This window comes from Micropterus dolomieu, linkage group LG14 (genome assembly GCF_021292245.1).
Source record: "Micropterus dolomieu isolate WLL.071019.BEF.003 ecotype Adirondacks linkage group LG14, ASM2129224v1, whole genome shotgun sequence".
In the NCBI taxonomy this organism is placed as follows: Eukaryota; Metazoa; Chordata; class Actinopteri; order Centrarchiformes; family Centrarchidae; genus Micropterus; species Micropterus dolomieu.
In genome coordinates, this window is record NC_060163.1 from 22,464,703 (window position 1) to 22,481,530 (window position 16,828).

The 16,828-nt window shown below is 39.9% G+C and overlaps 1 protein-coding gene across 4 annotated transcripts in view; it reads right to left on the reverse strand.

Annotated features, from left to right (window-relative positions):
- Positions 1-16,828, reverse strand: part of thrab (thyroid hormone receptor alpha b) — a 138,038-nt gene that overhangs the window by 27,802 nt on the left and 93,408 nt on the right. For all 4 annotated transcript variants that reach the window (XM_046068129.1, XM_046068128.1, XM_046068127.1 and 1 more), the window contains one exon: positions 4,408-4,775. In XM_046068129.1, coding sequence (XP_045924085.1) covers positions 4,408-4,463 — 56 coding nt within the window. In that variant the 5' untranslated portion in view covers positions 4,464-4,775. The remainder of the gene's footprint in view (positions 1-4,407; positions 4,776-16,828) is intronic.

Sequence of the window (16,828 nt, forward strand, 5' to 3'; positions counted from 1 at the left end):
CCTGGTTACTCATTAAGAAATAGTTCCTGTAAAACCTGTAGACAGCAAGCTATACAAATTATCCACAGTAACAGGGACATGTTGCTGTGGAATTTTTAAAATGTCAGTTTCATCGCCGTGAGCACCACAAATGAAGTTCCAATCACCTCCATTGCATGGGAGTGGTAGCATAAATCTCACAGATGTGTCCAAACCTGGGCAAATAAAACTATGTGTCTGCATGGCTAGATACAACTAGATGTAATTAAGAAATTATGTTTAATGTTACTGGGCTAAGTGACCCTTTAAGTCAATAATGGAGGACTGAGAAGCACCTGTTTTGAAGCTCATGTTCGTTAAACAGACACAACAGCACAAAGACACTCAGAACAGTTGAGAGAATTATATGCATAATGGTGTCTGAATGAGACCCCCTGTCCTGTGTTTAGAAGGCCACAGTAGTCTATTGTTCAGCGGGCATGTTATAGATTTATATACAGCTGGGTCTGTGCTGTCCTATACATCCAGCGCCAATGGACACTTTGTTCCATTATGTGTCCCGCCACTGTCTAAATTACAGACTGAGCTAGAAGGGGATATAGCATGCCACTGAGCAAAAGTGACACAACTCCCTCTATCTAAACTGTACATAAACCACACATAACCAATAATAAACATGGAGCAAAATCCTCAAATATCTATAGCTCGACACATCCTGTACTATTGATTTTTTAAAAAGACTTCACAAGCTAAATGGCTACATTTAAGCCTAAATTTAGCAGCATTTGTTTCACATCTTAAATATATATATAATATGTAAATATTTTGTGTCTATTTTGCATATATAAATTCTATTCTATATTTTTCTAAAATATTTCCAATGATAATCAAACCATATGCACTGTTGAGTGAATATTCAAATGAATCTCTAACTGAACCATTAAATCATTCATAAATTACTGAAAAAGTAAAAACAACAGGAAAATAGGATACACTTTCAAAAAGACTTTACAATAATGTATAAAAATACAATTTTAAACAAAATATATTATCATTTTGACAATGCTAGTGACATGAATCATTTATATATTCAAATATATTGAAATAGTGACCATTTAAAACATTTTAAGTTTTCATTTTGATTCCATGTGTTTCCATGAAACACAAAATGCAGAGCTATTTGCCTCTGTATATGTTTTTTTATATTCCATCTATGGTATATGTATGTGTTTCTGTAAAAACACAAAGCTAGGGAGGGACGTGTCACAGACATTGATTGGCATTTACAGTCACCAGTAGCGCCGAATGTGTGTTTACGTTTGCACCCCGTCATGAAGACTCTGTGAGGACTGGTTCCAGCTCTCAGTGAGTGGACACAGCAGCTGGACCGAGACCGAGCACAGCCTCCGAGACCGACAGAGGCCAGTTTGACCACTGGGAAAACAGTCTGATCCTCGTTGTAGAGAGTCATGTTGTATTAGATGCATTCAACAGCAGCTCACTGTATCACTGAGTTTCAAAGCCCAACTTTTTAAATCCCCATGGACAAAACAAACAGTGACGTCATGAAATCCATAGCAAGAGCGCAATTAACAATGCCTTTAACCCAGGGCATGACAGGACATCCTCATGTCCAGGGGAAGGAAAAGCTGGATCTTGTTTACTTTTTCAGTTGCACCACAGACATAATGCACTGTAGCATGGCAGGGGAAATAATCTGATCAACACAGAGACACAAAGGGCTGCAGTAGACATTAAAGGCAGTAAGGAAGAAAACACAGGGAGGCCTGACTTTTATGTCATAGAAGAAAACAAGATAAATTGGTATTGGTGTTTTGTAACAGCCGATAAATGCCAATTAAAAAGTCTGGCTGTAGTAATACATTTTAGATACATACTGTATGTGGCTTGAATAAGGACCACATTTTCTGTTCTTTTTACTGTAGATAGTTATGTCCCTATTTCTCTCTTCTGGATGCATATTATTATCAGCCATCTTGTGCTATTTACAGCTGAGCAAACCAGCCATCATACCTGTGGTGAATATGAAATTCTGATGAGCACTGATACCCAGTAACATGTTAAATGATGGAAGTGGGAGCAAAGGAGAAATAACATTATGTACAAATGCTGCATCAGACTTAACTTAGCAACTGTTCCATCTTATTTGCTAAGTTGGCCTCATAAAATCATTAGAATAACTTATTGCTTTAGAGTTTATCTTTATAGCACCAATAGGAGAGTTGGCTGAGAAATATTTAACCAACAATTAACTGAGTACTGATATCAAGTATCACACATGTTTGACTTGAGGCTCTCAGATCAGTGCAGTGGATGAAAACAGGCCTCTTGCAGTACATCAGCAACAAAGAACCCTGGATCCAGCAAACTATACTCCACTAGGGTGCAAGCCTTTGCCATTGTTAATGCAACACAATGCAAGCAGCCTTGCATCAGATGTGGTAACATGTTATGTGAAATGATGCAAATTGCAGCTACATCTCCACATTTCAACTAAATCCAGCATGACAAAGAGGCCTAATGAAGGGAAACTGACATAAAATAGCCTCAAACCTTCTGGTTTTAGCAGCTCAGAAACCACAAAAACTGAGAATCAAATCCAATATGTAGAATATAACATTATTGCAATGTTTGATTATCAGACAAAATATTTCATATGTATGTAAAAGAAGAGCTGAAAATGGTTGAGCACATATCAAACAATCTTCAATCCATAGGTACAGGTGTTCTATTCTCTGTCTGCACGCTGGTAACCATAGCATCACTTCAAAGAGCCGCATCAGTTCAAAACAACAGGCTGACCATGCAGAGGGAAGCGGTAGAGATTTAATAAAATCCACTGTCGTGCAGAACACACCGCTGTTATCTTCTCTAGGTAGCAACTGCTGTCTGATTCTCTGAGGGCTTAATTCTTTGTGCTTTCAATTATCCATGAGGTGCAAAGCGCTACAGCCAGCACTTCGTGCAGGTGTTGAAACACAAGCAGAGATACAGAGTAAACGTACGCCCGAACATGTGAAATGAAACCGAAAGGCTCGTGTACGGACTCCTACATCCATGATCACACCAACTGCCCCCAGCAGCAGAACTGTTAATCTCCTGACAGGTGTCTATGTTAGCTGAGGAATCTATCAAGGCCCCGCCGGATTGACTTTCTTAACACAAGCTTGTAATACAGCACATGGAGACACAGTGAAGTGAAATCTGATGCTGCAGTCTAGGCAGCCAGCTAATCCCTCCACATGTTGATAATATATAAACTCATATATCACACAAATGTAAGTTTAATTGTAGAGACAGAAAATATTTTAGTGTGAAAAGTTCAGGAGTCAAATTCAAACATGATATTAATGGACTGTGTCTAGTGTTGCCTTAATGTGCTCCTTCTATCCTCTTACTCTGAAAGTGGTAAATACTGCATTTCGTAAACAGAAGTGCTTTGTTTTTCCACAAAACAAAAAAGACAACAAATCTGCTAAAAAACTTGTGGAGGTCATTTGAATTACAGCTTTAGTTACTCCCAGAGATAGACAGACACTAATTTAATACTTTAAATTTTTATTTAAAGGAAATAATGTCTGATAACCGTTTCCTTTACCCAGAGGCCTCTTCCTCTAGCAATGGCACTACGAAAAAGGCTCCATTCCACTAATATTATGTTTTCATTAATGAGAAGGGGCTTAAACAGTGCTGTTTGTTTGTGTTCGGGCCATTCTGACTGGCTCTGCTTCTCAAGAAATGAAGTAGAAGGGGGAGGAGCGTTGAGGTCAGATGTAGCTATAGGCCTGGTGTTGTGAAAACAATTCAGACGAGAGGAAGAGATTGGCGGGGAGGAAAAAGAGGCTGCTACAATGTTTACCTTGTCTGGCCCAGAGATGTAAAAACATACAGTGCCATGAGAACGATTAAGCGATAAAAGGGAGAAAAATAAAGATTCCGTTTTGGATGTCCTTAGAAAACCTTATCCATCATTACAAAATAACAGGAAGCCATGTCTGCCTCATTTTAAGAGCTCAATTTTGGTTGATAGTTTTAAGAAACAGCTCAAAACTTATTTTTTAGAATTTAGCTTTTAATCGTTTCCACATTTTTCTTACATCATTGTTGTTATTTAATGTCTTATACTTGTTGTTTTTTATATCTTCATTGTTTTACCATTATTAACCTTGTTTTTATTACTAATATTTTCCTTTTTTAAATCTCTACCTGTATCTCTCAGTCATTGTGTCTTGTGATTTTTTCCCCCCGGTGAAGTATTAAGTATTCTTCTTAGGCAAAGCTTTGGACGTGACTTATGGTAGTATTAACATTACTCTGACTAACATGAAACAATTATAGCCAAGCTATTTGAAAGAAGGCAGTGGAGTATTGGAAAAAAAATACAATGTTCAAAAAGCTTAAACTCACCGTTTCTCTTCTCCCTCTGATGGGTTAGGGTCTTGCTCCTCAGGAACGTGTTCCATTCACCTTAATTCCATCCAGCAGCCAATCATGAGAGACTGAGGCAAGCCCCACCCTCGGATGCACACTTGTCATTCGCCGGTCGGGAGGGGTCAGTCAGTGAAACATGACAGGGTCCCGTCCCTGGGGTTTTGGGAGGAAGGGGGTCTTCAGAAGGAATCAACCCCCTGTGAGGTTGGAGTGGTGCAGCTTGGTGTGAAAATGGAGATATGGAAGATGTTGGAGGTCTTGTTGGTGTATATCAACAGGCCCGGGGTCCGGGGCTGGAGGTGGATATCAGTCTCAGGGATACGGAGGATGGAGTAGGATCCAGCCTGGAAGAGAACAAAGGACACAGTTAGAGTACACCGTCTCTAGAGCTGAAATTATAAGTTTAATGGCAGAAAATCAATTTTCAACTATCTTGCAGATTAATTGTGTTATGTTTAAAGTGCCAAAAATGTACTTGTTCCGACTTTTCTTTTTTTAGTCCTCTACGATAGCGAATTGAATACCTTTTGGGTTTTGGACTGTTGGGCGGACAAACCAATGAGGATCTAAGAAATGTGCAGAATCCTAAAATCCTTTTGCACATTGTACTACCAGTCATACCAGTACACCTGACCACACACCTCCTGTGAGGTGCATCAGCTTCTCACTTAGGGAGTCAAAATTTTCACATGCTGAGTGTTCAATTACAATCAGATATTCCTGCTTTAGCACTGCAATATATCCAACTTATAAGTTGAATTTTGGCGGATAGGTTAGGTGGACATCTTGCTTTTATCTTTGGGATACAAAGACTAAGGGATTATCTCAAAGCGTCTTGGGGGGGACGTTGCCAATCTATGCACTGACAGCGAGAGCCCAACCTGGCCAGTACCAGCCATTTTAAAACCCGACCTCAATAAATCCAATGGTACCCGAACTGTTACTTTATTTCATCCATACTGACCATTAGCTCAAAAGGCTAACGCAAGGCATTGGATACACTCTTTTCCAACTGGGAACTGTTTATCTAGACATGACATGCATGTATACAAACAACTGGCATAATAACAGAGACAAACACAAATTCCTCAGAGTCACACGCCAAGTTAAGCCTGCATACTGTGGCCTGGAGATCAGAGGGGAAACTCTGTCACTTTCAACTATTGATGCTATAACTGAATAGTTCCTGGAAAACATTTTATGGAATGCCATCTCTTATGCTGGGTTAAGCAGCTTTAAAATGAGTAGCTGAATCTGTGTGAAAGAATGTGTGTGTTTGTATGTGTGTGAGTGTGCATGTGTAAGTACTCAGAGTCTTGACCCATTAACCCCTGCCTCCCTCCTCTGTTGTCCAAGGGAGGCTTTATTCTTTCCTCCACTAATCCCTGGCTCAATGCCTTTCTAATCCGGAACAGTGGAATACAGGGCATGAGAATGTCCTTAGACATGACTAATATTATTATTGCTTTTTACTGCTAATAGAGAGATTATAAGCCACATTCAAAACAACCTTTCTCTGCAGGCAAAGCTTTTCTTCACCTACATACATGTTATTTTGGAGTCATATTATAGCAGAAGGAGAATGATTAACACCGCAAAACCTTCTGTGTGATGCTGAAGGGATCTCAGAAAATAATTTAATACGCAAATATTGTTTAATTTCTCATGCAAAAATCAACAAACATTACATAAGCAAACAGACAAGCAAATTTAAGATGTCACCTTGGGCTCTTGAACTTGTAATGGGGATCTTTTTGTTGTTGTTGCTATTTTCTGGCAATTTATGGGCTAAACAACAAACAAAATCAACATTAATTGATTATGAATATAATTTGTAGTTCCAGCCCTGCTATTCAATACACACTGCACATTTTCGTGTGGCCTTTTATTGTGGCCAGACTAAGGCACGCCTGTGCAATACCCATGCTGTCTCACCAGCATCTTGATATGCCACACCTGTGAGGTGGATGGATTATCTAGGCAAAGCAGAAGTGCTCACTAACACAGATTTTGACAGATGTGTGAACAATATTTGAGAGAAATAAGCCTTTTGTGTACATAGAGAAAGTCTTAGATCTTTGAGTTCAGCTCATGATGAATGGGGGCAAAAACAAAAGGGTTCAGTTTATAACTTTGTTGACTGATAGACCCTGACACAAGTTTTGCACAGTGGTTGTTTTGATTCATTAAAAAACTACATTTATATCTGAGAAATTGGAAGGAAAGCAGCAGTGACTTTAATAAACTGCCTTAATACCTTCTTGCTTTATTCTTGGATGACCCTAAGGATGTGGTGGGGGAACTCTCAAACCATTGTTAACCACCTTTTCATTGGTGGATATTTGTTGCATACTGTAACATTAAAATCAGCTAATTACTATCTCAAAACAGCCACCTCTGCAACTTCTCAAGCACACCCACACAATCACACATACGGTCCACAGACAAACAAGCTGCTGCCAGTGAACCACAGGGGCACTCCATTCATTGTTAGAAAAGGTTGGGCACAGTTGACTGCCACTCTGACCCTAGCAGGACCAACTCTGGTGTGATAGTGAATAGGACAGTAATGACACAAACCCCAGAGGCTTACCACTAATGGAGTGTGCTTTATCAAAGGCCTTCTCTCTATCACATCGACTGTGGCTACAAGTGGCACTAGCCTCAGTGCTGTTTGTGTTTGTAGCACAAACAATTTGTTGTTCGTCACACTGTGACGGACAGGACAGATGAGAAAATGCTCCCATTGTTTGATTTGCAGCTGAAATTAATTCTAAGTACCAGCAAACAAATGAACAAATGTCCCATCTCATCTGAAGAAACATGTAATTATTGAGACAAACATCTTTTATCATGAGGGTTCACATCTTCTTCTTCATTATCTTCACTAAAACCAGAAATAGACAGGCTGTGCAGTCACAACAAGCTCAGGTAGGGATACATTTCCAACTTAAAGTCAAACTGAAACTCTTAACTTTCTCTGTAAGCAAACATAAACTGTAATACTGTAACCCCCACCCCCCCTTTCTAAAGAGAATAAAACTGTTTTTGGACATATTTAGGGAAGCAGGGTCTAAGCTTCAAGTCTCTGGGTGGGTTGTATCCCATGGGTGCGGTTCACTGACTTCTGAGCTGTCAACTTTTGTGGTGCGCTACTGACTGAAGAATGTCATAGCCCTGTATAACCTACATTAATATGAGATGTTTTCCTCCCTCTTTTACCAACCTCACACAGTGTTAGTTGTGCACTGTTTCTTTGCAGCATTCATCATCTCATCATCTAGGAAGACCAGACTAGCTGTAAAGTTGGTTTCCAACTTGAACACTAACACTTGTAAGCTTCCAAAACTGAAAGCCAGTTAGCCTAGCTTGCTAACATCAAATAACTGTCAAAATGATACTGAACACGCTTTTGGTTTTGCCCACATTCATGAGTTCATGAGCTGAACTCAAAGATCTAAGACTTTCTCTATGTATACAAAAATGTTAGTGAGCACTTCTCCTTTGGCCTTTTATTGTGGCCAGACTAAGGCACACCTGTGCAATACCCATGCTGTCTGATCAGCATCTTGATATGCCACACCTGTGAGGTGGATGGATATCTCGGTAAAGGAGAAGTGCTCACTAACACAAATTTTGACAGATTTGTGAACAATATTTGAAAAAAAATAGGCTTTTTGTGTAGATAGAGAAAGTCAAAAAAAGTGCTGCGTTTATAATGTTGTTCAGTGTAATAACACACTCACACTCTTCCAATTTCAAGAAACAGAAAAAGGTAGTCTGAAAAATCTTTATAAGAAAACTCCACCCCTCTCTGCAGGTTATTTACTCTGTCCTTGTATGTCCTTATACCCTCTGCTCATATTAATATCCCCTGTATCCAAGGTCAGGGCATGAAACTACAGTTTGTCAAGTGACCTGAGCCACAAAAGAGTACATACAGTAGCATACTTGAGCTGAGAAAGAGAGGAGATGAGGAACGGACAGTGAGAAAGAATGAAGGAAAGAAAGAGAGATAGAGTGAGACTGATATAATCTACAGTACTTTGTGGAGATGGACATGAATGTAAAGTTGATGAAAGGTAAAAAAAAAACAATATAGGTCATTGTTGGAATGAAGACCAAATGAACTCACTTATCAGAGCTAGAAGACAAATAACAGGAAGAGAACAGGGTGTGTCAAAAGGCAAATTTAGGGCATTCAGCTGGCTTTTGGCTGGTTTTGTACATATACAGAAACATGTCTGGGACTGTATAATTACAGTATCAGTTACAGACTTATTATGGTCAGTGAATTATTATAGGGGCAATAAAATGTGAATATCCTGCTGATTGTGTGTCACACGCTGAGACTGTATCAGGAAACAAATCATGTGTAATAAATTGTGATTTTTTCATTTTAAATAGGTGACGAATGACTGCCTGCAAAGATCTGGACCCAGCAACTAGGATATTCTGTGTGGAGTAAGGCTATAGCAGGACCTGTCACCATGTCTAAGGTAGCACAAGTAGTGCATGTGTATAGAATGTAGACGCAGAGTATTAAATGTCATATTTTAGTAAAGCAACTTAGATTTCAGAACTACCTGTAATATTTGCTTTCAGCTTATTTCAACTTGAACAAACACACAAAAACTATTAAAATAGTGCACAGTTTCACAACATCTGAAAAGCTGCAATGACACATTCAACAAGTTGCAATCACTGAGCATAAATCAAATGAGTAATTTGCAATCAAATGTTGACTTGAAAAGTAGGATATATTCTGTGAAAATAAATTCTCAGATTCTTTACAATAATATCTCCTTTGTAGCCCGCACGCATGCACACACTTCAACTCACATGGCTCAGCCACATGCACGTTGTTTCTCTTCCCTTCCAAGACAGCTTCCAACTTTTAATTGGGCCAGCAAAAGCCTGGCATTATCCCTCAAGCAGGGTTCACCTTTAATTGCATGCTCTGAAATACAGTCTTTATTATGCATCAAAAGAATAACTAGTGACTGCATGTTGATGCCTGGAGAAGCTCACAATGAATTAATCATTCTCCTCTGTTCCAGGCCAAAGAGATCGATGTCCCTCTGTTCTTCAGAAAGAGGGGAGAAAAAAAGAAGAATTTATGTTCAGCATAAAGCAGCACAGTGTAAAATGTAGTTCTACATCAGGAAGAAATCATTAAGTTAAAGGATGTTTATGTTGTGCACATTGAAAAAATATTTAGGAACTCATGAGTGCAGAGAAACTGATAGTTTGTGAGCTGCAGTACTGATACCATTAGCAAGAAGAGCATGTGGAAGGAAGAGCACCTATGTAGGACTGGTTTTATTGATTTTTGTTTGGTGGAAGGACTGTAGTAACTGTATAAAACAGTTAAAAAAGTTATTTGTTTATAAAAATAGCTTGTTTCAAGGATGTAAGTAGTTGGCATATTTGTAGCCTCGGATGCATGCTGCATTATAAGGTTTGGACGGACCATTTAAAAACCAACTGCAATAATGACTTCCCCTTTCAAACAGGTAAGTCACTACTCCCATACATACATATATACATTAACACACACAAACACAAAAATGAATTAACATGTGCTCCACACAACTAGCCAACTTATTGTTATCATAATTTAAATAGGTGGCATTATGCTTTGTGGCTTTTTCCCTCTCCTTTATTGAGTTATATACCTTTTATGTGCATGTAACAGGTTTGCAAAGTAAAGCCCAAAATCCACCCCAAAGGGAGTCCCCATCTCCCACAGAAAACACTGCTCTGAACTGCCTGAAAACAGCTCGTCTGAAGTCCAGCCTTTTCCCTTTGATCCCTGTGACAACACAGCAAAATCCACGTCATAATGCTCACCAAGCGGCTAGTCCGACACGCCCCCACAAACACTGGTGGGAAAACACACTGAGCTGCACCACTCAGTGACAAAATGTCTGTCTGCTGTCTCTCCTCTCCCTTCCAAACACTAGCTACCCTCCAGGTAGTCAATGGACATGTGATGTAGAGAGTGCTCACTTAAAGAGGTGGTATTATGCTCATTTTCAGGTTCAAAATCTTAATTAGTGGTTGTACCAGAACAGGTTTACATGGTTTAATTTTCAAAAAACACCATATTTTTCTCATATTGCACATTGCTGCAGCTCCTCTTTTCACCCTATGTGTTGTGTGCTCCACTCTTGAGCTACAGAGTGATGCATCTTACTTTTACAAAATCTTTGTTGGGAGTTGCACATACGCAGTTCCCAGGTAAGGACTACTAGCCAATCAGAAGCAGAGTAGGGCGGGTCGTAAGAAACAAGGTAGTGTGATCCAAATCAAAGCCGCTCCAAATGTGATCCAAATCAAAGCCAAAGATGGTACGTAGCTTGTCGTCATAGCGACACCACACACAACTGCCGCAACGTAATGTTCAATGCGACACACACACCAGCGATCCACACAGCTTTCTCTTTTTTAAGTTAAAACATTTCAACATTACTCAGAATGTAAAGACAAATAAGCGGTATGAAAACCTTCCAGCTGTGTTTCTCTCTGCCGTTGTTGCTGTAGCGGTCTGTGTGACGGCGGGAGCAGAGGGCTCTGTGAGCGGGCGGCTGGCCGGCCTCGCACGCTCCTCACTTGCGGAGCTCCTCAACTCCGAAAATATTCAAGCACACTTTTGTTCCGCCATCACTTCTCGTAAAACTGTCAATATTCGAAATCTACACAGTTGATTTCTCACCTCAAAACTTCTCAGAAGTGGATTTAGTGATGATATTCCATATGAAAACTGTAATATATAAAACTTTCTGTTGCTGGCCTCTGTCTGGTGCAGCAATGATGATGCAGTGAATAGAGAATATTCTCTCTGACCAATCAGCAGTCTGTCATGTTTTCACGTTACATTTTAGTATCACCTCAGCTCGCTTGGAACCTCAATGGAGGTGAGGTGATACAAAAAAAAGTACCTGGAAGCAGGCACAGGTACAACATTTCTACAATGGAAAACCAAACAAAGGTGAGTCGAACCAAAGGGCCTCCGCTCAGACTACCTTGGCAAGCTTGGCAAGCTTTATGACGCGTTTTCATTATGATGTCACAAGTAAAGGAAGTGAAGGGCTGGACTACAAACGAGCTGTTTTCAAGCGGTTCAGAGCAGAGTTTTCTGTGGGAGATGGGAACTCCCTTTTGGGCTGGAATTTTGGGCTTTTTCACTTTGCAAACCTGTTACATGCACAAAAAAGAGATATAACTCAATAAAGGAGAGGGTAAAAGCCAAAAAGAATACCACCTCTTTAAAACTTTATGGATGAAATATACATTTGTTACACATTAATAACTCACCACTCTGAAACTCTTGCTCCATGCCATGCTGCTAAAATGGTAAAGGGATATACAGCTGAACCGAAGCTGTGTTTACCGGATTCTCGCGGCCCGCCCAACTCTGCTTCTGATTGGCTAGTAGTCCTTAACCAGGAACTGCATGTGCAACTCCCAACAAAGGTCTTGTAGAGACAAGATGTATCACTCCATGGCTAAAACGAAGCGTTTAACACACAGGATGAAAAGAGGAGCTGCAGCAATGTGCAGTATATATGACAAAAAATATGGTGTTTTTTGAAAATGAAACCATGTAAACCTGTTCTGGTACAACCCCTAAATAAGATTATGAACCTGAAAATGAGCATAATATGACCTCTAATTTTTTACGCTATCAGTGCATTTTGAGAAGCTGCGTTAGCTGACCGCAAGGCTGCTGTTTGATCCCCTGAGAAGCAACATAAATCTGACTAGGGAATCTGCCTCCCTTCCCTCACTCCCACCACTAAAGTGCCCTTAAGCAAGGCCCTTAGACCCCAACTGCTCTGGTGGGGCGGCTTAACGGCCAACAGAGCAGACTCTTATAATTGGCAGCTTTGATGTGTGAATGTCGCCACGTTCGTGTCATATTACCAGTTTCCCCACTTCTAAATAGTGTTCAAATCAACATTCCAGTCAAATTACAAAGCGGGAACTTTGATTTGTCTCAAATATCTGACTTAGCACTTACTAACGCAGAAGAGCCGAAAACGGTAAATTGCGTGTTCCTAAAAAAGAATGCGGCTCTCAGTAAATCTTCCCTGGATAAAAAAGGGTTAAAAACATTTCCATGACAACTGATAAAGACACCTGTTAAGACATGTTTCTTGCAGCTGCTAGCGTGTCTTGGCGTGCGGCAGATCACATGTCAGCTCAGATGTGTTAATTTCTTATTACACTGAAGCAGCCTTTCATGTTCAAAATGTTAACCTTAAATAACGTTAAACAGATATACAAAACAGGATATTTACATGTCAATTCTTCTTTCCCAATGACTGCAGAAGGATTAGAGTGCAGCAGGTATAATGTAACCTCAGTACTGGTGCTGTAGATGATGATGGTGAATACAAGCTCGGCTGCAGTGATCAAAGTTCAGCCCTAAAGCCCCCGAGGAGAACCCGTGTTAGAATTCGCACCATGATAACAGACGTGGGGTCAGTGATCCTGACTCCTAAGGGTGGTCTGACCAATTAGTGGTTAAGTAAAGAAACGGGGCCGGGCCAAGTTGTTGATGTGGAACATGCAGTCTGATCAAGGAAGAAATGGAGGTGGAAAGGGGGGAGGAGGGTGTTAGTACCCCAGGGTCACAAGCAGTCAAAGGCAAAGAGATCATGTTTCATGCTACGTCTCTGCCTGCTCCCTCAGCAGGCTAATTACCGTCAGGGAATTTTTAATAGGTGCTAATAGGTCACAGGAAAGTGACTTAATGCTATATGTACGCCCATTTTTGTAAACGTGACCTTGTGGCTTTGAATATTCACAAACACTGACTTCAGGTAAAGGACTCAGCAGCGTGTTCCACCTGACGCAGGAAACTACCCAAGAAAAATACCACAACTTGAATGTCTGGTTTCAGTTTGAACTATGACACTGAGCTTTCAAACTATGATCAGAAGCACTCATGTTGGTCTCATGTATCCCATATTTAGACGTTCAACAAACAAACAACAGTTACTTTAAATTTTGACACATTCTCTTGCTTGGCATTGTTGCACGACGTTTCTTACTACAACACATTTTTTTCCAAACAGCTCACTGGGTGTATTATCTAGGCCTTTAAAAGTACACAATAAGTCCCTAAGTGTTGCCTTGCTGTATCTTTCACCAATTTTCTGTCTTAGTCGCTTTTCTTTCAACGCTGTTTTTGCTCTTTTTCTAAAGATTTTACGTCACCACTTCTCTGGCTGTCTTTAACCTCACTCTTTGGCTCTTACAAACTCTCTGCTTGTCACTTTCAAAACTAATAATGATAATGATGATGATAAGGCTTGTAAAACATAACCACTGGGAAAGCTGAACCTCTGGGACATCTCTGTTATTTTTGCTCCCTGATTAACGCCATGCCAAAACAGATTGTGCTACGTCCACACTCCAACTACGGTTGGATTACTGAGCGGGCCTCCCGGGCAAAGAGCCTACGACTACATAAAGGTGGTAAACAACTACAAGTAAAAAGGAATTGAAACAGGAATGCAAGTACAGAACAGTCTGAGGAAAGCCAGTTGGATATGTAAAGATGAGCTCGCCTGGTTCCCATGTAAATAGGCAGACTGGAGCGCTTTTTAAAACATTTGTTTACCCAGAAGAGGCTGTCTGAATGATATTCACAAGCAGTAACACCACAGATTTCTGACACTATCCACTGAGCAGAGTTAGGTGTCAGCTGCCTTGCTCAGCGGCACCTCAACTATCATCAGCAGTAGTCGGTTAGGGGGAAGGCCAGCAGCTCAGCAAGGCAGAGCTGGCTTGCGCCTGGCACTGGAACTGATGAGCAGTCAAAGACATAAATTTATACATGGCATCTGTATACTTACAAGGCATGGCTAACTCACTGCTGCCAGACACTCCTTCTCTCCCTCCCAGCATTACAAAGTCGCTCATTCTTTTTGTTTTATTGTCCCATTACAACAGACCTCATTAATGTTAATGAGTAACATCATGGCAGGCTGATTTAAATACAACAGATGTTTTGTCTATTTTTTGGTTTTGTCTTGATTTAATTTTTCTTTGTGTATCACTTAAGGTGGCATACAAATGTCACAACTAATGATTATATTGTCAATTATCCATTAATTTATTATTTTTCAGTTATTAGATTAATTGTTCAGCCTTTAAAAAAAAAGTGGGGAAAAATCAAATCCTAGAACCCACGACGACATTGTTAAACCTTTAGTTTACAACGATAAAAAGCAGAGAACTTTCACGTTTGAGAAGCTGAAGCCAGCAAATGACTGAAACCAGTATTCATCTATCAAAATTGCTTTCCGTTAATTTTCTGTCAGTTGACTAAACAATTATTACTACTCATTTTGGTACTGGATAATACTTTATTGTTTGTTGTACTAGAAAGCAGCAGGGTAGCTATGGCATGCAGTCATCAAGAATATTTAAAATTAATATTTTTTATATTAAAATGCAAAGCAAAGCATATCTGAGGTCACTACAATATAACATAACTAACAATGCAATTTTCAAGTGGATTCATGGTTATAGCAAAAAATTAGCAAAGTATGCTGGATTTATTTATTTATTTGTAAAGACTGATATACAGACAGACATACTGGGTTTAAGGCAGTGGGAATAATACTTATGGACATTCTGTGACTCTTACGACTAAACATCAAATGGTAGACTTTGTCAGCAGGGGCTAAATGAGGCAAGACCTACATACATGGAAAAAGATAAAAAACCTACACGTGTCAGCTTACAGATGATGTAAGCCAAGGCCAAAGATTAAAGTACATCTATAGATAATGTTAACATATTAACTTTTAATGTACTAGGAAAAAACAGTGTGCTCTCTCTCTTTCTCCATGTTCTCCTCTCTCATCCCTCCTCTTCCTACCCTCTTTTGGCGAGGAAAAGCTAAGGTGCCGCCAAGAATGTGACTGCAGTTGGGAAAACAAGATCACTTCTCTTTTTTTCACTTCTTCTTTTTTCCTCCACTAGCAGTTTTGCTTTTTTCCTTTCTTAAGGTGGGCCCATGAATGCTGCAGAGCCCAACGCATCCAAAAGCTAAAGATTATTTTAGACAGATCAAACTATGTGCAGATCACTGCTATTTGATTAGCTCAGTGTGTATTTTTTTCAGCATCAGTTAACCATGTACTCTCCCAAAACCGCATTCAGCTGTTTCTCCTGCCCTGCGTTTCTTCGTCAGCCCACCTTAAGAAAAACTGCACTCTGTGTGAAACGTTGGATGCTGTAGTGTGTGTGCTTTCCCGACTGTTTACCAGGAATGTCCACTTCCCCGCACTTGTTCATTTCCTCACAGCTAATGGAAAAGTAATTGTAACAAGTAAACACAGGGATAAAGACAGATATTTAGATTGTTGCGGATTGTTTTAGATGATAAATGTTACAGGGCATTTAAGGGTCCTTAAAAAGGAGCAGTTTATACAAAACCCACATGTGAAACAAACAATCTTCAAATAATCATTATATTATTTGAACCTCCTAACATACCTCTTAACATACTAGTTATTTAAAAAATTAAAAGGAAGCTATTGATAATGGTAATACACGCAGGATCCAAGTGAGAAAGTGCTGATTTAAGATGAAGACTGAATTGGTTTAGAGGTCAGAGAAAAGTTTCTTAACCTTGCATGAACACACATATGCAAGTAATGTTGCTTTGATGACTGAATCCCTGTGTGGGCACAAATGTTTGGAGTCAGCAGTCATGCCAAATTTCATTCTGAAAAAGCGGGAAAAGGTGTGTGTATGTGGTGAACATGTGTGTCAGCATGTGCAGGTGCTATAATTAGTTGGGCCAGCAGAGAAGGGAATTCCATTTGTGTGTGAGTGTGTTTTTCTTAATGTGTGTGTGTGTGTGTTTTTCTTAATGTGTGTGTTAGGGTATACTTGTGTACATATCCAACATTAGGCAGATTGAGCTGGCAATGCTAATGTGTGTGCTTGCATACACACACACACACACACACACACACACACACACACAGGCGGTGACTGCTTGGGTAACTTTGTCCAACTGTGCCAGCAATCTGGGCAATCACTCTGCACTGCCCTCCCTCTCGTTTCCCTCGCTTCACCTCTCTGCTGCATGCACACAGGTGCTGTTGCTGTGCCAACAGCCCTGGGAAAGGTCCTTTTCCCATATTAGAGATGGACAACAGTGAACTCTCCCAAAAGGCCACATGATTTTGAAATATATATATATAAATACATCGACATATGTTTCCTACTGAATGAGTGAAAAAATTGTTTGTTTTTTCCCTATGAAAACACAACATGTGCTATATTCTAGAAAAACTCAGTGGGGTTTACTTCAGGTTTATATGCACAAGTAGTAGTTTTCTAATGTATTTATTAAGTAATTTTC